Source organism: Choloepus didactylus, chromosome 4 (genome assembly GCF_015220235.1).
Source record: "Choloepus didactylus isolate mChoDid1 chromosome 4, mChoDid1.pri, whole genome shotgun sequence".
NCBI classification, from domain to species: domain Eukaryota; kingdom Metazoa; phylum Chordata; class Mammalia; order Pilosa; family Megalonychidae; genus Choloepus; species Choloepus didactylus.
The window spans coordinates 36,480,677-36,504,104 of NC_051310.1; the positions used below are offsets into that span (position 1 = coordinate 36,480,677).

The 23,428-nt window shown below is 37.9% G+C and overlaps 2 protein-coding genes across 2 annotated transcripts in view; one reads left to right on the forward strand and one right to left on the reverse strand.

The window, feature by feature from the left end:
- The first annotated feature begins 265 nt into the window (after window positions 1-265).
- Window positions 266-2,973, forward strand: PNMA1 (PNMA family member 1). Its single transcript, XM_037832331.1, has one exon. The coding sequence runs from the start codon at window positions 1,087-1,089 to the stop codon at window positions 2,146-2,148; it is 1,062 nt and encodes a 353-aa protein (XP_037688259.1). The 5' UTR covers window positions 266-1,086; the 3' UTR covers window positions 2,149-2,973.
- Window positions 2,974-3,819: 846 nt separating this feature from the next.
- Window positions 3,820-23,428, reverse strand: part of DNAL1 (dynein axonemal light chain 1) — a 70,958-nt gene continuing 51,349 nt past the window's right edge. Inside the window, exons 6-8 of the mRNA XM_037832332.1 lie at window positions 15,868-15,994; window positions 14,926-15,066; window positions 3,820-9,608 (exon numbers count right to left, since the gene is read on the reverse strand). Of these exons, the coding sequence (XP_037688260.1) occupies window positions 9,568-9,608; window positions 14,926-15,066; window positions 15,868-15,994 (309 nt within the window). The 3' untranslated portion in view covers window positions 3,820-9,567. The remainder of the gene's footprint in view (window positions 9,609-14,925; window positions 15,067-15,867; window positions 15,995-23,428) is intronic.

Below are 23,428 nucleotides of genomic sequence, written 5' to 3' on the forward strand. Positions count from 1 at the left end.
TCCAAAGTTACTATGAGCTGTAGTATCATAGTTTGTTATTTCCTTATTGTGAAGCGATCGTTATTTTTTACACACGGTGCTCAGCAGTATTTGTTCATTGTATTAAAAAAAAAAAAAGGTCTGGAAAACTTGAAAAAGGAAATGCGCCATCAAAGAAACCAGTGCCAGAACCCCTACCCATGCGGGAGCGCGCAGATCTCCCGTCGCCTGGGACACCGTTGCCATGGCTACACGCGTGGGGCTCGGACGCGGGGGCGGGGCGCGCTCGCAGCCGCTCGTGAGTTGGGCCGCGCCCGCCACTGCGGCAGTAACGCCTTGGTTTGCTGCGGGGTGAGTACTCCTGCCACCACGCTGCACCGGAGCCCGCTGCAGCTGGCGCGCTCGGCCGCCCCGCCTCTGCTGGTCTCTGGAGGCTATAGCCTCGCCTCTCCGTCCTTCTAGCACCTCCGCTTCGGTCGTCCTCGCTGCCTAGAAGGGTCGCCGAGAAGTCGCGCCCGGTTGGTCCAGCCGCTGTCGCCTCTGCAACCTGATCTCCGGACAGTCACTCCCTTCGTGGACGGCAGAGTCTTCGTCCGCCAGGTCGCCGCCCTGAAGGCTGAGCTCTGGCCGCCGACGCCTGATGGACGCCTGATGGACGCCTGAAGCGGCTGCGTGTGCTCAGCGCCCCGGCTGCGAGCAGAGGCGGCCACACCCCGGCGGCCTCTCTCGCTCGGAGGCGCCAGCCTTCTCCACCCGCCCTTGTGCCTCGCCTTCCTCGCCGCGACGCGACGCCCTGTCTGCAGGCGGCGGACCTCGGCCGCGAAGCCTGACTGGGGACGCAAGATGGCGCCGGCCGCGTGACTGCCTGGACTGAGCGTCTCCGAGGCCTCGCTCCGAGAACGCCCCGACGGACTTAAGGGAGTAGTATTTGGGGTGGGGCAGGGGAAAGGCAAGAATAGGACTCTGATGTCTTTCGTTAATTGTGATTGGTGAAGTTTGCCTCCCTCGGGCTTATTTGGGGGAGAGTCTGGCATTGTTCTAAGCCCTAGACCAAAACCACAATCGAATCCGTACTTGTAGAATTGGCGCCACTTGATAGTTGGGAAAATGGCGATGACATTGTTGGAAGACTGGTGCAGGGGGATGGATGTGAACTCCCAGAGAGCCCTGCTGGTCTGGGGGATCCCAGTGAACTGTGACGAGGCTGAAATCGAAGAGACCCTCCAGGCCGCGATGCCCCAGGTACCCTATCGAGTGCTTGGGAGAATGTTCTGGAGGGAAGAGAATGCGAAAGCAGCCTTGTTAGAGCTCACTGGCGCTGTCGATTACGCCGCCATCCCTCGGGAGATGCCGGGTAAGGGCGGGGTCTGGAAAGTGGTCTTTAAGCCCCCAACTTCCGACGCTGAGTTTTTAGAAAGGCTGCATCTCTTCCTAGCGAGAGAGGGGTGGACCGTGCAAGATGTTGCCCGGGTCCTTGGGTTTCAGAACCCCGCCCCGGTCCCAGGTCCAGAAATGCCAGCAGAGATGCTGAATTATATTTTGGATAATGTTATTCAGCCTCTTGTTGAATCCATCTGGTACAAGAAGCTGACGCTGTTCTCGGGGAGGGACATCCCGGGGCCTGGGGAGGAGACTTTTGATCCCTGGCTGGAGCACACTAATGAGGTCATGGAGGAGTGGCAAGTGTCCGATGTAGAAAAGAGGCGGCGGTTGATTGAGAGTCTTAGAGGCCCCGCCTCGGATGTCATTCGCATCCTTAAGACCAACAACCCCGCCATAACCACCGCCGAATGCCTGAAGGCTCTTGAGCAGGTGTTTGGAAGCGTGGAGAGCTCTAGGGATGCGCAGGTCAGATTTCTGAACACTTATCAGAACCCTGGAGAAAAGTTATCTGCTTATGTCATTCGTCTAGAGCCTCTGCTGCAGAAGGTGGTGGACAAGGGGGCCATAGATAAAGATAACGTGAACCAGGCCCGCCTGGAGCAAGTCATTGCCGGGGCCAACCACAGCGGGGCCATCCGAAGGCAGCTGTGGCTGACCGGGGCTGCGGAAGGGCCGGCCCCTAACCTCTTCCAGTTGCTGGTGCAGATCCGAGAGGAGGAGGCCAAGGAGGAGGAGGAGGAGGCTGAGGCTGCCCTCCTGCAGTTAGGCTTGGAGGGGCACTTCTGAATCGCTGGAAGAAAGGGGCTTTAGTGCAGACCTAGATCACAGCCTTTCCGTTGTTGGTGTTTTATAGATGTCTCTGATCAGTAAATGCATAGATGTGTTCTGGTTGGTTTGGTTTTTTGGGGGGTGGGTGGGGGTGGGTGGTGGCGATCCAGGCCTGTGTATTTGTGTAGCATTCGTAAAATTGTGCAAGTGAGCACTGTGAACTGCTACAATACAAATGCTTCATGCTGGCTGAAATGCCAGGTAAAGGCTTGGACACTTGCTCAGTGTGAGCTGTCCTCATGGCATCATTGTCAGTTGTGAAAAACAAGTGTACCTGTGCACTTCCCTTCCAGGTAATTAAATGAGAAATTGCATGTTCAGTCATTTAGCCCAGGCCCTGACTCACAGGAAGTGCTCAGCAAAAATGTGAACTGTTATTGTTACTAATATCGTGGATAGTTTTTGTGCTTACTGTAAATTGTTCCTAGTTTATATTAATGGAAAGATGTGAATTAGATATTGTTATTTAACTCTGAAGTGCAAATTTCCTATTTCTCATCTTTAAACATTTTGGTCAGTTTAATTGAAAAGTATTCTGAGACTACAAACTGGGGTGTTAAAAAAATACTGCAACTGTAGAGGTGTGTAAATCAAGAATTTTTCACTGTATAAGTTACAGATATAAATCACATGAGAACTTGATGTGAACCTGCCAGAGTAATAATACATTCCCCCATTTCACGTCTTTGTCATCAAACAGGTCTCCTTGTTCATGCTGATTCTAAGCGTTCTAAAATTTGAAGTTATCAAACATATATACTAATAAAAATATTTTAAAAATTCTATTGTCAAGTTTTTTTCTGTCATGTATAAAATTCTTCAGTGTAATTAAGCTCTATATCCTTTTTTGTATGACGATTTTTTCCTTTTTAAAAAAATCAAACCTTGATTTATTTTTAAGCTATGTGAGTTTAAATTGTAATTTCTTTTAATGTATTCAATTTTTATATGTTTCCTTCAAGGCAGATAGTAAAAGGTTAAATTGACATGTAGGTAAAATATTTTTTTAGGTAATTCTGAAATGGGGTTGGGGAGGTTATCCGGCAATGCTTTTTCTCCCTTTTTAAATCCCTATTTAGCTAAACTTTTGTTTCATGAAGAAATAACTGACTCTTCAGCATACATTCATGTGTAAAATGAATGTTTTATAGCAAGAGCTTAAAAAAGGGAAATTTGGGTCAAAACATTTTTATTTGGCTGCAGATTGGAGGTATCTGTCTTTTGAGATCTTTAGTAAATCTAGAAATTATGTAAAGATAAGGGTTCAGTGGTGTTTTTCCCTAGTAACAAGATTTTTAAATCATAGCAGATTCATACAGAAGGTACAAAATTTATATATAAAAGCTAATATGGGTATGTGTCCTTCCAGATGTTTTATACACTCCTGTGTCTTTACCTCCCCACATTCTTCCCCCACCTGCCATAAACTCTTGTATGTCCCTGACCCACCCCCACCACATGCCTCTCCCTCAATCCCCCTACACACATTCCTCATAAATGCTGTATCTTCCCACTACATACTGCTATGCCACAGTCCTCTACTCCCCACCATATGTTCCCATCACACACACGCTGACCAGCCACCATATGGATACACACACACATCACATTCTTAAAAACAAACAGGTTCTTTATTTTTTCCCAGTATGTTCTAGGCATCCTTCTATGTCTGTACTGAGAGAGATACCTTTTATAGCTGTATAGTTGACTGAATCATTGGAGGGGGGAATATCACCTAGGATTCTGACTTTTATTACTGTATTTAACTTTATATATATTTTTACTATATATAATATATAATATTTAAAAAACAATGTCAGGATCCTAGCTGTCCATCTTCTGTTATAGGAAACAATGAACCAAAAATAATGAACAATTTATGATCTGAACTAAGGTTTCTCTTTATAGGCTCGGAAATTAAACTTTGCTTTTTAAGGGAGGTCAAGCAGCAAGAAATGTATCCTTATAACCAAAGAAATGGAAACTGTGTTACAATCTTTTCCTGTGACCACAATTATATTTGAGTGGATACAACAGAATATGTGCTCGCAAAATGTGTAGTGTTGCATGACAGTGAAGGATTCTTCCTGTTTCTTGTGTATCAAAAATGGGCTGGTCAAGGTCAGGTTATTTTCCAGGAGACTGCATTTCAAAGGCCTATCATCTAACCCTTACTTTGTGCCATTATGGAAGTGAGGAGAGGAGGAATGGTCAAGTGCCGTAGTAATTTGCTGTCCCTGTAATTGCTTTCCAGGAGACTAATAATTATGAAATGGTGCCCAAAGAGCTTTTGGAGAAGGCTGACAAACCTGGGAGAGGAGATTATCACTAGTAGTGAACTGGGAAGGAAAAAAAAAAAAAATTCAGCATAAAGAAATGAGTCTCATTTTCTCTCTCCCTTACACACATAAAAACTGCCTGGGAAAAAAATGTTATCCAAAGGCTGAATTTCATCAGAATTGAGTATCACTGGAAATTCACAGAGTTGCTCTATATCAGCTAAAACTAACAGTCATGTAACCAAAAGTGATACAATTTTTTTTATATAAAATAACACAATTTATTACTATTTTAAAATAAGTCGCACAAAATAACATTCTGAAACTCAACAATTCTAAATAATTTAACACACAATAAGTTTAGTCGTAAGGTCATGCTACAAAATGCCTTTGTATAAAAGATTATTACCAAAGTATTAACAGATGTTAAAATGTTCTTCAGATTGGTGTTGGTTCTAAAGCCAGATTGTGGAATGACGCTCTTGATCATGACTGCAACCTGGGAGAACTAACTGGCTATATGTATATTCTCTTCCACTTCCAGCTCACCAGTCTTTTGATGGGATTGATTCCTCCAGGCAATAGCACCTCAGAGGCAGGCACCCGCTGATCAAAGAAGCAAAGAACTTCCCACTCATAACAGCCACAGCTTAATTTATCCAATACCTAAGTAAATTTTTAAAATCTAGATGTGGAAAATATATCTCACAAAGTTGCTATTCTGAGTAGGAGTATTCTACTTGACACATCCTCCAGAGGGACGACTGTGGATGTAGCAGATGGGGAGATAGCCCCAAGTAGGGAAAGCCGGAAATCCCAACTCTGATTGTGCTGACAGCTCCTGCTCCTATAGGCTTAGTACAAGCATGTGAGGTTTGACTCTAACATTCACGTGCAGGCTAGGTGACTTAATCCATCTGCCCTTTGGCAGTACTTTCCACCAACATCCAGTTCATAATTTTAAAGTGCAAATCTGCTGAAAAATAGTTTACTCTTCCTTACCCCCTTTTTAAATTTGGTTGACTGGTTCCCCTTTAAACTGTCCAAAATGAGAAAATAACTAGAATCCAGTTAATGTCATCTCCAAATAAGTGTCAAGTAAAAAGTTTTACTTAATTTATCTTAGTTCAGAAAAAAGTAAGACTTTCCTTTCATTTTTCTTCCTTTACAGTCACTGGTTTATAAAAAGGCAGAATAGTTACATAGATAAGGGATTTCAAAGAGTTCAGTGATTTTAAACATCCTTATTTTCTTATTGCACCTATTTTATGATTTTACAAAAAGAAAACAATGAGACATGCTACAGAGAGTGAGGATAAAGGAATATGGTCAAGTTATCTGTATCAGAAGCACCAACCCTCCTACACTGAATCTTGTCTTATAGTTCATTATTTACAGACATTTTGCAGCCTAAATAAAGAAAACGTGTGTCAAAGGAATAAATTTCTGGTAAAAGGTAACTTGCAGTTCAGCAGTTTTCTACCTTTAACAATACTTAACAATGTATAAAGGGCTTTGAACTGATAGTTTGCAGTCAGAAAGACACTAACTGCTCTACTAATGATCAAAGCTTTGAACACTCCCCCAACTTTTTAAAGTGAATGAATCCAACTTTTCTGGGCCCTACACTTTTTCCATTTAGTCCAAAGAATGAAAGGTGGAAGATTCTGGGTTACGGAGATAACTGTCTTCAACTCTATTTACACTTCACCAATTCTGAGAATAAATTAACAGTCAAGATTCATTTTTCTTATTCTTCCTTATTCTGCTTTAGACACTGATAAAAGGTATCAGAAGAGGCACCTATTCAAGTAAAATTTCTGCCCACAACCATATTTAAGTGTCTTTTTACCACTTCTATTTGTGGAATGGATCTAGTACCCATACCAAGTAAACTGACCAGTTATCATAGACAGACATTCTTCTGATCATACTCAAATCAATGCCTACAGCAGCTAACTTTCATACATGCTTACCAAATTTTACACAATATTTTTATGTATTTAATGATGTTACAGTCTACACAAATCTAAGTATCACTGGACTGAATCATACTTAATGAATGATGATTCATTTTCTAAAGTACACTCAAAATGTTTAGAGACAAAGCAAAATCTATGATAAAGTTGGATTCTGATGCTATTGAGGAAGAGGTAGGTTAATGATCACTGTCTTAAGCAAGAATGCTAAGAAATGAAAGTAAAGACCCTGCTGAAAAAAGATAAGTTGAACCTTCTAACCCTGAGTTTCTAATGTTCTGTAAAGTTCTAAAAATGAGCATTACAAAAAAGGGAAACACCAGTGTCATTTCCTTCCATCCATCATTATTAAGTACATCCCCTTCTCTTAGATGATAAAAACTCAGGTGACATATGGCTACACAGTGAAGATGAATTGTCCCTGAACAACAGCAAGGTTGGGATAAAGCATTTGGTTCTTAACTAGGGGCAAAGTCCTCCCACCCCAGGGGACAGATGGCTATATCTGAAGACATTTTCGGTCATCACAACTGGGAAGTGGGTAGAAGCCAGGACTGGCCCACACAACAAAGAATTATCAGGCAGGCTCAAAATGTCAATACTGCCAAATTTGAGAAACTCTGGTTTAAAGGAACAAACTCCTATCAACAAAGAACACAAAAACCTTTCAAAGCCTGACCAGGTAGTAAAGTTAGAGTTAGGGAATATAGAAAAGTTGAATTCCTTAGTAGACTTAGATCAAATTTCTTGTGGAAGATGAAAATACTGGGCTAATTCTAGAGTGCTGCCATCATTTTTAAGACTAGAAGAAATTTAAATGATCCACACTAAAATAGCATAATGCTTAAAACAAGAGCACAGAAGAGTATCCATTGCAAGTAGCTCAAATATCTAACCCAGGAGGTATAAACCAAAGGCATTTAATATCAGCCAAATTTATGCAGTGAAGGATGATCTGAGGAATGACTTGAGAGAATATCCTGAATTTCTCCATACACCTAACTTCCATTTTCTAATGGCATGTGTTTGGGCTTTAGAAAAGGATGTATCGAAGGCCATCAAATATTTGTTGAATGGAAATGAATAGGAATTTTGTGTGAAACTGACAACAGAAAGCACCTTACATTTCCTGAGGACTACCAGTGATTAAAAGACATTCATAAACAAGGAGAAAATCAGTTTCTGTATTACGGAATTCAGAAAAATCAAATGCTGAAACTGTAAGCCATTTTACAAATAAAATCATTATGAAGTCATCCATTCCCTATTAAATTCACTTCCAGGGTAACTTATAGTAAATGTACCCACACATTAGAATATGGCTTCGAGCTTGCCTACTGGATGATGTGCAAACTACAAGTAAAGAAGATCACCTTCCCTCTTGTCCTTTAGTGGGCAGTAAATATCACCAAGGGGAATGAAGACTCATGGTTCACAAAAGAAATGCCCAAAGACTTTGAATGTGTAAGTTGGTGAGAGCAGAGTAAAGGTTTACTTTTTATTAGATTATAAGGAAGAGCTAAAAGGAGATAAAAAGGCATTGGACTAATTTTTCCACTTACTGTTTGTATTTAGGGTTGATTGTCAAAGCAGTGGTCCCTTTTGATCAGAAGGACTCTTAGAGAAATCAAGTAATTCCTACTTAAGTGATAGCTGAAAACTACTGAAACCCAGGACAACTTATGCAACCACTTTAAAAAAATGACTGTCCCCTCTTTAACTGTGATTTTACTCAAGTAAAATCACACAATTAGATGGGGAAACAAGAATCTTAATAGTTTCTGGTTAAGGACTTTAGGCACAATTTGGCAGATGGCTCCTGACTTCTTTTCTGCAATCTATTAGTGATAGTGACATGGCCTGCTATGGTCTTCATCTGATTACTCACTACAGTGTCCTGCATTTTCCAGAAAAGAGAAATACCATAAACTTTTTTTATCTTTCATGATAAATTCTAAGCTCTGCATCTATTTAAATCACCTACAATGCTTGACAAGAAGGCAATCCTCAAAAATATTGCCATTTGCCTGGGATCCCATAATGAAACATCTCTTCTCTCTTCCCTCCACAACACTTACATAATACATTTTAAGAACTGTTTAACTTAGAACTTCTTAAAAAATATATTTTGAAATTCTAGGTTTCATTTATTGAAAGGTACCAAATCCAATCTTTAAGTTCTATACCCTTATAACCATAACAATCACTTTCCCAACAATGAGGGTCACCAAACCAGTCATTAGGGCAAATTTTGACATATATCACTGGCCAGCATTTAGGCCAGGAATTCAAATATAGCTACTGCCTTATAAACCAAAAAAGTGCCTAGGCCAGGTCCACATGAGTAGCATGACCACATTATTGGAAAAGGAATGATCATGACAGTCACTTAGCCACCAACCTATATTACAGAATGACTGTGCACAATGACTCGAGTGGCCATGCAGGTAAACACAACCTAAATTCCAGTTGATAATGCACACATTTTTGGAAAAAAACAAATAAATAAATACAAAACGGGATAGAAGGCCTCCAAGATATTAATTTTTTCTTCTTCACCATAGCTTTTCCAATTGAATTTGGGGATCTTGGTCCTAGGGTTGCTGCTGTGTTCATGCGAGTAGCTCCTCCCACCAACATGCTACCTTCTGAATCAAAGGCAAGACACCTTTGTGCTTCTGAATCGTAAGGAGACGAACCTCCAGGAAAGATGGTCCACAGATTCAAAAATCAAGTATACTTTTTAAAATGCCAGACCTAAAAAAAATTCTAAACAAATTTAGTAATCAATCACATTTGTTCCTTTGTTGTTAAAAACAATTAGTCTATAAAGGTTTCAGTAGATGGGGCCACAAAGTACATAACTGAGACTAAAGACAGAAGTTGAAAATTTGTAGTTTCTAAAAAGAAGGCTAGAATATATGAAGTTAGTGTTACCAGTTTTGGAGAGAAACAATGCTTGAGTAAATTAAGAAAGAAAAAGATGGGAATGAGAGATCTGTTTTATCTTCTTAAGAACTTTTTGCCCCACACAGAATCTTTAAAATAGATAATTATACAAAACTTATCTATTGTTTTTATAATATTTAAATAAGTTAATAGAAAGTGAAAAATGTGAGTTAGTTTTCTTCTTCTTCATCCTCTTTAATTACTGGGGTACCTAAAATGAAAAAGAAAATTATTTCTGGGCAGTTGCAACAAATTGTCAAAACTCTAAATGAAAATATTTTCCTGTTGACCTGAGGAACTCTGAGATACTGTGAACTGTGCCATAATAAAAGGAATTTCATAAAATAATCTATTTAATTTCAAATTCTCCAAAAATCCTCTCAGAATTCTGAGATGGATTAGTATAAATACTTATGAATATTCAGCTTCCCAAATGCAGGGCTGCAAATAAAAATGCCTACAGGTTCCAGGCAGAAAAATGAGGTAAGCCCCAAATACATTAAAAATTTGCATGTTAATGACAAATAAATATGACCAATGAAAAATAAAATTTTTTCAGAATAAAATAAATGGTCTTAGTATTGCCAGAAATCTGAATGTTATGTAAATTTCCCAACTATTAAACAATGGGGACAAATTTTTTTAAAAAGAAAATTTGCAGAGAAAACACAACACATCCGCAGGCCCTCAATCGGCCAAGAGCCTGACCAGTTTTCTGACCTCTGGAATTTGAAGTCTATCCACAATTCGATACCAGCCAACCATCCAATCTTAAGTTCTCAGCCACTCAACATTACTCCAGCAAAACTGATCAATTTGCTATCTGCCAAACTCATCTTGCACAGTCTTGCATCTGGACAATTGGTTAACAAAGTGCCTCCATTTTGGAATGCCCTCTCCAATTATCCTCCCATCCAAATCCTATCCTTAGTCAAAAACCAATCACAATTCTTTTTCTGTGATGACTTCTTAGATGCAAATTTATATTTTTTATGACAGTAAGCATAGTTTTACTTCTCTGTATCCTCCACAGCATCTGTAATCCTTAACTGAGAACTATATTTTTGTGGGGTAGAGTGAACGTTTTATTGAAGTATAACAAACATACAAAGTACATAAATTATACATACAAAGTGCACAAATTGTAAGTGTACAGATTCATAAATATTAGCAAAGTGAACACGTCTGGTAACCAGAATCCAGATTAAGAAAGATCATATTATCAGATCCTGAGAAACTTCCTCAAGCCCCCTTCCAGTCACTAACCCCTCTCAAAAAGTATATTCTATCCTAATGTACCTATCCTAATACCATAGACTATTTTGCCTGTTTTTGAAGTTGATATGAATGGAATGATATGGTATGTACTCTTTTGGGTCAGTTTTATTTTGCTCAATATTATGTATGATTCATCCATGTTGTGTAAAATTTAGTTCATTTATTCTCATTGCTGTTTAATTGTCTGAAAATGCCATAATTTATTTATTCTATTCTACTGTTGATAGACATTTAGGTTGTTTCCAATTTTGACTATTATAATAGTTCTACTATGAACATTCTTGTACATGTCTTTTAGTAAACAAATATACCCTTTTCTGGTGGGTATATAGCTAGGAGAGGAACTGCAGAGTCATAGGGGAGTGTATGTAGAGCTTTTGGTTATACCAAACTACATTTCATACCCAGCAAGGTACAAAAGTCCTAGTTGCTCCATATCCTCACTAACATTTGGTATTGTCTGTCTTTTTCATTTTAACTTTTTAAGATCCCTCAGTTTTGTGTATAAGCAACAGAAGAGGAGCAAAAATAGGCCAGTTAGCAGCTGTGACCATCACTGTTCTGGTTTATCCCCAGTTGGTTTTGGAACGACCAAGGTCATTCTTCTAGAGGCTGCTCAGATTGGCCTGATGTCAATTCTCAGGCCAAAGGGCCCTAATGTGACTTCTTCTATTCAGGGTCTACAATAGGGATTCTGTTCTATTCTTAAGGGGAGAGGTTTACTATCTACAGTAAAATCAAATGATTTCAAATGGTTTCTAGAGTCCAACCAAAGGTGAACATAAAAAGCGAAGTCCGAGACTCTAATGTCTCCACATTCTCTTTTTCTCTATTTTATTTTCTAATTGTGAAAATATTCATTTTTACAAATATAGTATAAATCACTTAAAGAGTAACAAAACCAATGATTATGTACCCACCACCCAATTTAGGAAATAAAACATTACCAGTACCTTAGAAGCCTGTTTGCCTCTTCCTGATTATCCCCATTCCTCCCTACAGGAAGAAATTTCCTGTCCATCTCATTTTACCCCTAGGTATGTGTCCAGATAAAAAAAGAGAACATAGTGCATGATTCTATTTATATAAAACTCTGGAAAATGCATACTAATCTACAGGACCAGAAAGGAGATAAGTGATTACCTGGTGAATGATGGTAGGGAGGAGCAGGAGGGAGGGATTACCAAGAGACATGAGGAAACTTTTGGGGGTGAAACATATGTTCATTATCTTGATTGTGGTGATAGTTTCATGGATGTATACATATGGCAAAACCTATCAAATTATGCACTTTAAATAAATGCAGTTTATTTTATGTCAATTATATCTTAATTGAGCTGACAGAATTCTTTTCGTATAGTGATGCTCTTTTACCTGTAAACTTTTTTACAATAAAATAAAAACTAATGATTAAAGACAGCAAAAAAAAATTCTTTTGGTGCAGGAAGAGCTATTTAAGAGCCTTTAAAGGCAATAATTCTCAACTGGAGGAGAGATGAGTACATCTCTACCTGGGGAGGCGTATCAGAATCACCCACAGAACTTTTCAAAATCATATACCCTTCTTTCACTTTCTCCTCAGAGAGTCTGAAATGTTCCTCTATGGGGTGAGCCCGTTTAAGAACCACTGATGTAGTAAGCTTGGGTGGAAAAAAGGGTTGAGTACCAAGCTTCAGAGAGAAGTGATAAGGGAGAGATGGAGAGCACAGAACAGGACAAACAGAATGGAACACAGGGCAGCAAATGGTGAGGCCGGAAGAAAAGAGTGAGGGACAAGGAAGCCTCAACCATAGACGACTAGGTCCTTTATTCTGGATGTGAATATCAGTATGGGTATGGTGATGAAGACAATAAGGAAAACATGTTTTTGGTACATAGTATGATGATGATAATCATCATCATCATGTGGATGACAGTACTAATTTTTGGCCTCTAAGCATTTTCCTCCCCAACCCCCTTCAGTCAGGTAGGCTAGTCGGCTCTATATTTCGTTACCTCAGGTGCAGTGTGGAAAGGTGAAACAGCCCATAAGATTTACTGTCTTTCATTTTTGAAAAGCCTAAGAAGACCACAGAGAAGATATAGTTTGCGAGAAGACAAAGAATAGTATGGAGAAGAAGAAGGGGGGATGGTGAATATCCATAGACTAGAAAGATTTCCTTTGGGCTAGCAAAAGAGAAAAGACCTAGAGAGGAATGACTGTGTGTTTTATCTGGGAGATAATCCTATAAGCACCAAGAATTTCATTCTCAAAAAAGCATTTCCATAATCCAAGAACAGCCTGGAAGCTGCTGGGAGCCAAGAGTATTAAAGGGGCCTTGGGAATGGGGACAGTAGAAATCTGAGTGGTCAACTTTGAGGACAGTTGACCAATGTCTAGCAGACCATTCCCCATTACTTGGCCATAGAACTGTTGCATATTCCCAGGGGAGAACCTTGAGAATGACACACTAAATTTCTTAACAGCCCAACTAAATTGGATTGGTGGTGTTAGTAGTAGGGAGTGGTGGTGGTGGTGGGGGGTGGATTCACAGTCAAAATTAGGTCAACTTATACTGAAATATTTCTTGTACACCTGAGTTTGTGGATTTATATTAAAATCTGCTAAATCACAGATAAATATCTTATATTTTAGAGAAAACTCTAAATAATTCACACAAAAAACTTAGAGATAATAAAAGAATTCAGCAAAGCTGCAGTATGCAAAATAAGTTATATTTCTATACATTTACAACAAACAAAATGAAAAGGAAATTAAGAAAAAACTGCATTTACAATAGCACCAAAAAGAATAAGATTACTTGGAAACAAATTTATCCAAGAAAGTGCAAGACTTGTATACTGAAAACTGTAAAACACTGCTGAAAGAAATTAAAGAAGTCCTAAACAAATGGGAAGACATCCCGTGCTCATGAACTGAAAGACTTAATATTGTTAAGTTGACAATACTACCCAAAGCAATATACAAATGCAATGTAATTCCTAAAAAAGCCCAACAGTATTTTTTGCAGAAATGGAAAAATCCATCCTAAAATTCATCTGAAATTTCAAGGGACCTCAAATAGGCAAATGAATTGAAAACAGGGACTCATATTTGCATGCCAATGTTTGTAACAGCATTATTCACAATAGCCAGAAGATGGAAACAATGCAAGTGTCTATTAACAGAAGAATGAATTTTAAAAATGTAATATATATATACAGTGGAATATTATTCAGCCATAAAAAGGAATGAAGTTCCGATATGTGCTACAACATGGATGAATCTTGGAAACATTATGTTAAGTGAAATAAGCCAAACACAAAAGGACAAATATTGTGTTATTTCACTTACATGAAGCATTAGAATAGTTAAATTTATAGAGACAGAAAGTAGATTAGGGCTTCTCAGAAGCTGGGGGAAGTGAGGAATGGGGAGTTATTGCTTATTGGGTATAAAGTTTCTGTTTGGGTTAATGAAAAAGTGTGGAAACAGTAGTGATAGTTGCACAACATTGCGAATGTAATTAATGTTACTAAATTGTATACATAAAGTGGTTAAAATGGCAAATTTTATGTTATATATATATAACCGTGATAAAAATTTACTAAAATGATTACATAATGATAAGGATAACATGTCTGTTGAATATTTACTCTGTGCTAAGCACTGTGCTCAATGCTTAACATACATTACCTCGTTTAATACTCAGCAACATAATGAGGTAGTCTCTAAAAGGATTAATTAGCAGTAGTAGTATCATCTCTAGTTTTTAGACTTCAAAAGAGTAAGGTTTAGTGAGATTAATTAGCACAAGGTCACAAAAGCGATTAAGTGATGGAGTTGGGACTTGAACCCAGTCAATTAGGGATATCTATTGACACAGATGCCAGTCTTAGATATTGGGAAACTAAAATTAGAAGAGAGAGCGAGAGAACATTAAAATTTTGATTCAACTGAGGAAAAGCTACTATTTACCAGTTATATCTAATTATTCTGCAAAATAATACCTTTGTGACTTGAAAATAAGTCCAGCTTTCTTATAAGCTTTTAGTCCAGGAGTGACCTTGTACCAGTCTAAATATCCTAGGAGTTTTTCTCTCATCCTGACCCAAACCTGGACAATTAAATTTACTATGGACAGAAATGGCCTTGGAGACTAGAGACAATGTATCATTTTCTTTAGTTTTGCTTCTTTTTCATCATTCCATGCCCAAAATTCAATTCTTATACCTAGAAAACATTTCTAAGCCAGTGCTCAGTCACTCACCATCCAGCTTTTTCAGTTTGGGCACTCTCTTGCTTGCCTCTTCAATCCAGCTCCCCTCAGAAGAGTATTTCTCTTCCAAGGGATTGCCTACAAACACCAGGTCCTCCAAGCATGGCAGTTCTGCCAGCTTCACAAATTCAGCTACGAGTATAAAAAATATATTCTATATTAAAATGGCATGTTTTACTGTTGCAATTTGTGGGGCTAAATTCAAACCCCCACAATAGTTCGTGACTATTCAGGACAACTAGTTGTTTGAACTTTTGAAGTAAGAGAAGTTATACCATCTAAGGTCATTCTCTGAAGACATTACAGAAAGGGAGGGAAACAGAAAACATTCTGTTCTACCTTTATGCTAGACATAAGGATGGTCTGAGAAGAGTTGTTGAGGTTCAGAATCAAAAAGAACAACAAACCAATTTCCAGCACAACATTCCCTCATCTTCAAATTCTTAAAGCAGCTCATTCAAATCTCTACTACAGAACTTATCATACAGTTTTATAATGATTAGTTTATAAACTCATCTTCTCCATTAAACTGTGAACTCCTTGAGGGCAGGGATAATGTCCTACTCATCTGTGTATCTCCTGAGCCTGGCATAGTTCACGGCACACAGCAGGGCTCGATTAAAAAACAAAGTAATATAGAAATGAAACAAATCTCACCCCCACTACCCCCAAATTATTAAACTTAAATTGATTCCTTTCAGTCTTTGGACAAATAATTTTTTTCCATGATTAATAGGACTAAGACATATCCAACTGTATTTACGCTAAGTAAATATTTAAATATAAATTTCAAGCATTTAGCTGAAATATAGGAACTTCTATAGCTATTTCTCTGCCTAGAAAGAAAAGTTCCCATTTTACATCTTTTTCCATATTTGGCTATTTTCTATAAACAGGAGGTAGAAGACTAGCAAAGAGCCAACCCCAGCTTACCCCAATCTTTCACTAGATTATTGGACATGTAGAGAATCTTCAATTTCTTCATTACATGGATCCCTTTCAACTTCTCAATAAAATTGTAGGAGATCCACAGTTCTTCTAATGTGTCCCCTACTACTTCCTGAAAAAGAAAGCAATCTGATTCATAGGCTTATTTTTAAGCTTTTCCTTCTTCCTTAGAAGCATCTGTAGAAAACGGCCTTCAGAGAGACCTGCCTGTATACTTGCAGTTGAAGGCTGTGTGGTAGTTTTCTTCTCATCAAAGAAGCCAAGCACAAAATTCTCTTCCCCTTTTCAAACTGATCTGGACTTCTCTGAGATTGCTTCACTAAACAAAAACTCACAAAGCACACTGTTTTACTAAGAAAGGATACTGAAATCACCAAGAGGGGAAATAATAGCACTATTTTACCACTTTTGTTCAAGAGTTTAGTTTTCAAAATACTTTCAGGTTATTTGATTTCTATTATAGAGAAATTAAGAACTTTTTCTAAGAGCACACTACTATTAAGAAGTAGAGCTAGGTCTAAAATTCAGAGGTTTTTTTTAGCATTTATTATGGAAAATTTCAAACATAAAAAAGTCTAAAGAATTTTATAATAAATATCTGAATATCCATTTTCCATCTTGCTACCCATCTACCAAGTCATCTCATTTTTTTGATGTATAAAATTCAGTTTGAACTCCTCATATTTTCATTATAGTATGAAGACTGTAACATATTGCCTCTTAAATGCTAGATACAATCAATGGTGGCACAAACACCTTTCCTTCTTTTACGGATATAGGACAAAATACAGTGATTTTTTTTTTCTTTAAAAAAACAAAAATGTACTAAGCAGGATCAATTAGATGCTAAATCTCCCCTTATTCTAGAATAGTTTACCTATATCCACATGGTAATGTCTACAATGTGGGGCTAAGGTCTATGTCCTGGTAACTGTCCCTTTAAACACTGCAGAGAATAAATATACCCTGGATGAAGATCTTTAATGGTTTTCCATATTGGTAAAAGGGGAAAAGCTGAAAATGGAGTAGCCTGGTTAGCTCTGTCATCCCAACCCCACAATTCAGTTTAGTTTCAAGTGTCCAAGTAGAAGGAACAACCGTTTCAAAGAAAAAGAAATGTTTAAATATGTCCACCCTGGCACTCATATCAGAACTTTGTGATTTAACCAAGCTCTCTCAGCTAGTATTCCAACATCTTCTCCCAAAGGATCCAATTACTGTATCATATATATGTTTTGGAGGAGGGCAATCAGTCTTAAAATAACTTAAACTTTATTGCATACATTTTTATTGCCTTATATCTCATCCTACTCATGTCTACAATTTACAGAGTGTGAGGAAGCAGAAAAAATATTGATCAGAGCATGATAAGATTTAGGCTCAATTCTGGGTTCTGCCACTTAGTGTCATTTTACTGTACAGGCAAGGGCTCTTTTCAAATGGCCAATTTTCAAATGGCCTTTTTTTTTTTTTTAATCAATTCTCCAAATAACCATTTGCTGAATTTACTATCTTACTGATTTACCAAAAGTTTGTTTATTTTAACTACTAACAAATCATAACAACTCATTTTAGATAGGTTAGAACAGGGTAGGGTAGGGTAAGGTAGGGTAGAATAAGATAGGACAGGACGGGACAGGACAGGACAGGGTAGGATAGGAATTCTCTTAGAATAGCTTTGAAGACGTCTGTGATGGTTTGTTCACTTTTTAGGTGTTTAGTTTTAGTTGAGCTTTCAGTCAGTTGGATGCAGATGTTTTACCATAACCAAATTTTAATGCATTGTGGGATTTTTCTTTACTTGGGTATATGACTTTGGGGAATGAGAATTTCTTATTCATATTCATTTATGTGTGCTCTATAAATCTTGGCTGTGCAGGGAGTAGTTCTGTCTTTCAATACATTTTCAATCTATTCCTCGTACTTCCCTAAATATAAAAATTTGTTAACCAGCATAATATTTTTATGTGTTTTAATCATTTGAGAAGTGATCAATGTCCACAAAGATGGACTGACAAATCCAACAGCTAGGATGAACAATGTAGTAAAATTAATCCCAAACCAAACATTAAAATTTTTTTTTCAAAAGGTGTGACCATTCCAACCAACACAATTTCCTATATATATTTAAGTAGGCACTGTGTTTAACCAGTCCACTCTGACAGACATTTAGGTTTTGCAATCTTTTGTACAAGCTATATTACAATGAATGTACTTGGTCCACACCCTTTGTCCATGTATGTGTATGAAAAACTCCTAGATATAGAGTAGTTGAGACAAAGTGCATACACATTTAAAACTGTGACAGTTACTACAAACTGCCCACCAAAGAAGTTGAATAAATCAACTCAGCAACAGTGTTTAAGAGTACCTATTCACTATTCACTATACTTGGGTACATATCATAACTATCTAAGATAGTTTCCTTATCTTAAAATGAGGATAATAATGTTATCTACTTTTTGTGAGTTTGAAATGAGAAACTGCATGTAAAAAACCTGGTACATAGTCAATAAATTGTTACTGCAACAACAAACAATAATAATAGTAACAATATTTTCAATAATAGGTATTTATTTGGAGTATTGAAAAGTGCCTAGACTTCAATAAGAAAAAGAAAAAAACAGTATAAAAATGTATAAAGAATATGTTTAGTTGGTTTCCAAAAGAGAAAACATAAATGACTAATAAATGTATAAAAGATGTAAAGTTACAACTAATTAGAGACTACAGATTAAAACGTTATGATATCATGAATGAAGCAGATCTGGTTCAGACTAGGGCAAACCGGGCCAAAGGGTAAAGGTTGAAACTGACTGTGTTTTAAAACTTCAACTTCCATGTGGGACCAAGGGAAGAGATGTCTATTTCGTGCAGGATCTATATTTTCTAAACAGTATAACTCTACAGTCGGTTTGTTCAAACACAATTACATGGAACTTTGAATAGGAAGTGAGATATGGTAGGTTAGTATAGGTTAGAGTGAAACAGTGACACATCCCAAAGTAATTTGGGCAGAGAATAAAAAATATATTTACAGCGCCCCCCCCCCCCTGCCCCGAGGAGCTGGGGGAAGGTGCAGAAGTGTTGGACTTCCTCACCTGGACTGGTGTTGATGTCGTCACAAACATTGGGACTGGCAGTTTGATGTGCCAAGCCCTTCATAAGGGCTTCGTGGGACTTGCCCTTATGAAGCTCGTTACTGCAAAGGAGAGGCTAAATTTGCATATAATTGTGCCTAAGAGTCTCCCCCTGAGTACCTCTTTTTTGCTCAGATGTGGCCCTCTCTCTCTCTAACTGAGCCACCTGGGCAGGTGAACTCACTGCCCTCCCCCCTACATGGGACCTGTTTCCCAGAGGTGTAAATCTCCCTGGCAACGCAGGATATGACTCCTGGGGATAAATCTGGACCTGGCATCGTGGGATTGAGAATATCTTCTTGACCAAAAGGGGGATGCAAAATGAGACAAAATAGTTTCAGTGGCTGAGAGATTTCAAATGGAGCCGAGAGGTCACTCTGGTGGACATTCTTATGCACAATATAGATAACACCTCTTAGGTTTTAAAGTATTGGAATAGCTAGAAGTAAATACCTGAAACTACCAAACTCCAACCCAGTAGTCTAGACTCCTGAAGATGATTATATAATAATGTAGATTACAAGGGGTGACAGTATGATTGTGAAAACCTTGTGGATCACACTCCCTTTATCTGGTGTATGGATGGATGAGTAGAAAAATGGGGATAAAAACTAAATGACAAATAGGGTGGGATGGGGGGATGGTTTGGGTATTCTTTTTTTACTTTTAGTTTTTATTCTTATTCTGATTCTTTCTGATGTAAGGAAAATGTTCAGAAGTAGATTGTGGTGATATATGATCGTACTGTGAACAGTTGATTGTATACCATGGATGACTGTATGGTATGTGAATATATTTCAATAAACCTGAATTTAAAAAAAATTAAAAAATTAAAAAATCAAATGAGATAAAATGAAAAAAAGAATTAAAAAAAGTTATGATATCATTCTTGCCTATCATATTGGCAAAAACTAAAAATATGGATAATAATCAGTGATGTTGAGGGTGAAAGGGATAATCCTCATCAACATACCACTGATGGACGTGGAAACTGGTAAGCATTGTGGAAGCAACTTAAGATACCTATCAAAAACTTAAATGCACATATATCCTCAGCATTTCTACTTTTAGGAATCATTTCTATGCACACATTCAAATAACTGTTGAAACAGAAAAGAAGAAGGATTTTCACTGCAGCATGATTGGTAAATAGAAAAAAAAAAAAAAAAAAAAAAAAGACAACACTGTCTTCCCTCCAAAGAAAAAACCTGTAAATAAACCAAACACCCAGCAGGATAAGAATATTTAAATAAATTACTGTATATTGATACTGTGGAAAACTATACAGCTATGATACCCCTTTATATTGTTAATGAAAAAGCTAAATTACAGAAAAATATGCCTTGTATATCAGTACAAACATATATAACATATATATACAAATATATGAATATTTATTTGTATGTGCACTGAAAAAAGTTTAAGTCTACAAAACAATATTATCATGGTTACCTCACAGAGGTGGGGGACACGTAGGAAGAAAAAAGACTTTCACACTGGTATTTCAAATATCTGAGTGTGCACTACATGTACAACACTATTGTAGATGCTGATGAACAAAAGTGATATGGGCATTGCCTTCACTGAAACAATTAGATTTGTGTGTGTATGTGTAAGAGAAAGATACAGACTGTTCTGGTTTGCTAATGCTGCCATTACAGAAAATACCAGAAATGGATTGGCTTTTATAAAGGGTGTTTATTTGGTTACAAATTTACAGTTTTGAGGCCATAAAAGTGTCCAGACTAAGGCATTAACAAGAGGATACCGTCACTGAAGAACACCTGTGTCAGTGTCTGGAACACCTGTGTCAGCTGGGCAGGCATGTGGCTGGCATCTGCTGGTCCTATGCTCCTGGGTTGAGTTTCAAAATTGCTTTCTCCAAAATGTCTCTGGGCTTCTGTCTCTCTTAGCTTCTTTACCTCCTGTGCATCTAAGCTTCTTGGAGATCCTCTCTTAGCTTCTCAGGGGCAAACTCTGGGCTTCATCTCTTAGCATCTCCAAGTATCTGGTCTGTGTCAGCTCTTAGCTTCTCCTGGGGGAAAACTCTGGATTACATATCTTCATTTCTCTCCAAAATGTCTCTTTCAGCTTTTCTTAAAAGATTCCAGTGATCTAATTAAGACCCACCCTTAATGGGCGGGGCCCACATCTCCATGGAAATGATCTAATCAAAAGTTCTCACCTACAGTTGGGTCAGTCACATCTCCATGGAAACATTCAATAAAAAGTTTCAATCCCTAATCAAATACTAATAAGTCCCATGCACAAGACTGCATTAAAGAACATGGCTTTTGTGGGAGACGTAATAGATCAAAACCAGCACAGAGACATAACAGACAAACAACAATTTGTAAGAAAGATAATATGAAAAATAAAATTATAACGGTAAAGTGACTGCAGTGAGGGCTCTTGGGGTGGGTTGAAGTTATATGTATCCCAGAAAAACATGTTCTTAAATTTAATCCATTCCTGTAGGGTATGAACCCATTGTAAGTAGGACCTTTTGATGAGGCTACTTTAGTAAGGTGTGACCCACCTCAATCACGATCAGTCAAAACCCTATTACTAGAGTCCTTTATAAGAGAATGAAATTCAAACAGAGAGAGAGAGAAAAGCCACTGAAGCAAGAAGTTAAAATCAATGAACCTGGAAGAGAAGGGGGAGACTAGCAGACACCAGTATGTGACTCGCCATGTGACAGAGGAGCCAATGATCCCCAGCAGCCGGTCTTCGGGAAGAAATCATTGCCTTGATGATGCCTTGATTTGGAAATTTTTCCAGCCTCAAAACCATAAGGAAATAAATTCCTATGGTTAAAGCCAAACTATTTCATGGTATTTTTCGAAGCAGCCTAGGAAACTGCTTTAGGTGTTATCTTTGAGAAGGTGAGCTGAGGAGTTAAGGTTAAAAAGGAGCCAGCAATGTGGAAATCCAGGGTAACAGAGTTTTTAAGGAAGAGGGAACAGCAAGTATGAAGGTCTTGAACTTGGTGGGTTCAAGAAAGAAAGCAAGCCAGTGGGTGGAGGTTAGCAATTAGGAAGAGTAATAGGAAATGAGATCAGAAAGGAAGGCAGAGGCCAGATAATAGATACAGATGAATGGGCTTATAATATACATTAATAGTCAGTTTTCCTAACTAGTTTTAAATAGATACCTTTTCTTCAATTTAACATTCCACATTTCATATGGTATGGGGAGTCTTTTCTAATTCACTGAGGCAGCTATTTAAAACATGATATGAGGCTAGTGTGTCTGGATGAATAATTAATCTGGTATGTGATCCTATTTCAAGTCCAGCATCTATATCCCCTTATGCGGCTTTATTTTTCTTTAGTTAATGTGTAAGTAGTAATGCCTTCAGACTGGTAAAATGTATACACACACATCCTAGAAAGAAAACAAACTGTTGAGTGCTAATGATATGAGTTTATAAAAAGTAAAGATATCTAAGCAAGTGATGGTTCATACATGCTTTTAATCCTGTATTTATAATTTCTTTGTGGTCTCTGGTTTTATATTACATTTCATGGAAGGAATTATATATTATAAGAAAAACTTGAGAATCTGGGATTCTATAAATACCTAGGGGAAGACAAGGGTCTGCCATATTGATCCTAAAACTCATTGGTTGCAGTGAAGGCACTGCTCAGAGGGAAATTTATAGCTCTAAATGACTGCATGAGAAAAGAAGAAAGACCACAAACCAATACCTAATTCACACCTAAAGAAACTGGAAAAGAAGAGCGAACTAAACCCAAAGTTTGTAGAAGGGAAGAAACAGTAAAGATGAGAGAAGAGATAAATGAAATAGAGAATGGAAAAACTAAAGAGAGAATCAACAAAACCAGATGTTGGTTTTTTAAAAGATCAATAAAGTCAACAAAACTTTAGCCAGAATGACAAAGAAAAAAGAGAGCATACATAAATAACTAAAATCAGTAATAAAAATGGAGACATTACTACCAACTTTAAAGAAATGAAAAGGATTATAAGAGGGTACTATGAACAATGACATGCCAACAAATTAGAAAACCTGGATGAAAAAACAAATTACTTGAAACATACTGTTTTAGTTTCCTCACTGCTAAAGCAAATACCATGCAATGGGTTAGCTTACATAATGGGAATTTATTGGCTCACGGTTTTGAAGCTAGAAGTCCAAATCAAGGCATCATCAAGGCAATGCTTTCTTCCCAAAGACTGGCATTCTGGTGCTGGTTGCCAGTGATCTTTGGTCCTTGGCTCCTGTGTCATATAGCAATGCACATGATAGCCTCTTCTGGTCTTTCTCTTTCCTTCCAGGTACAACTGACCTTCAACTCATTGCTTTCTGTGGCTTTCTTCTATTTGCCTAAATTTCATTCTCTTATAAAGGACTCCAATAATAAGATTAAAACCCATCC

Coding starts and splice junctions, on each gene's coding strand:
- PNMA1 (XM_037832331.1), top strand. CDS start 1,087: ATGGCGATGACATTGTTGGAAGACTGGTGCAGGGGGATGGATGTGAAC.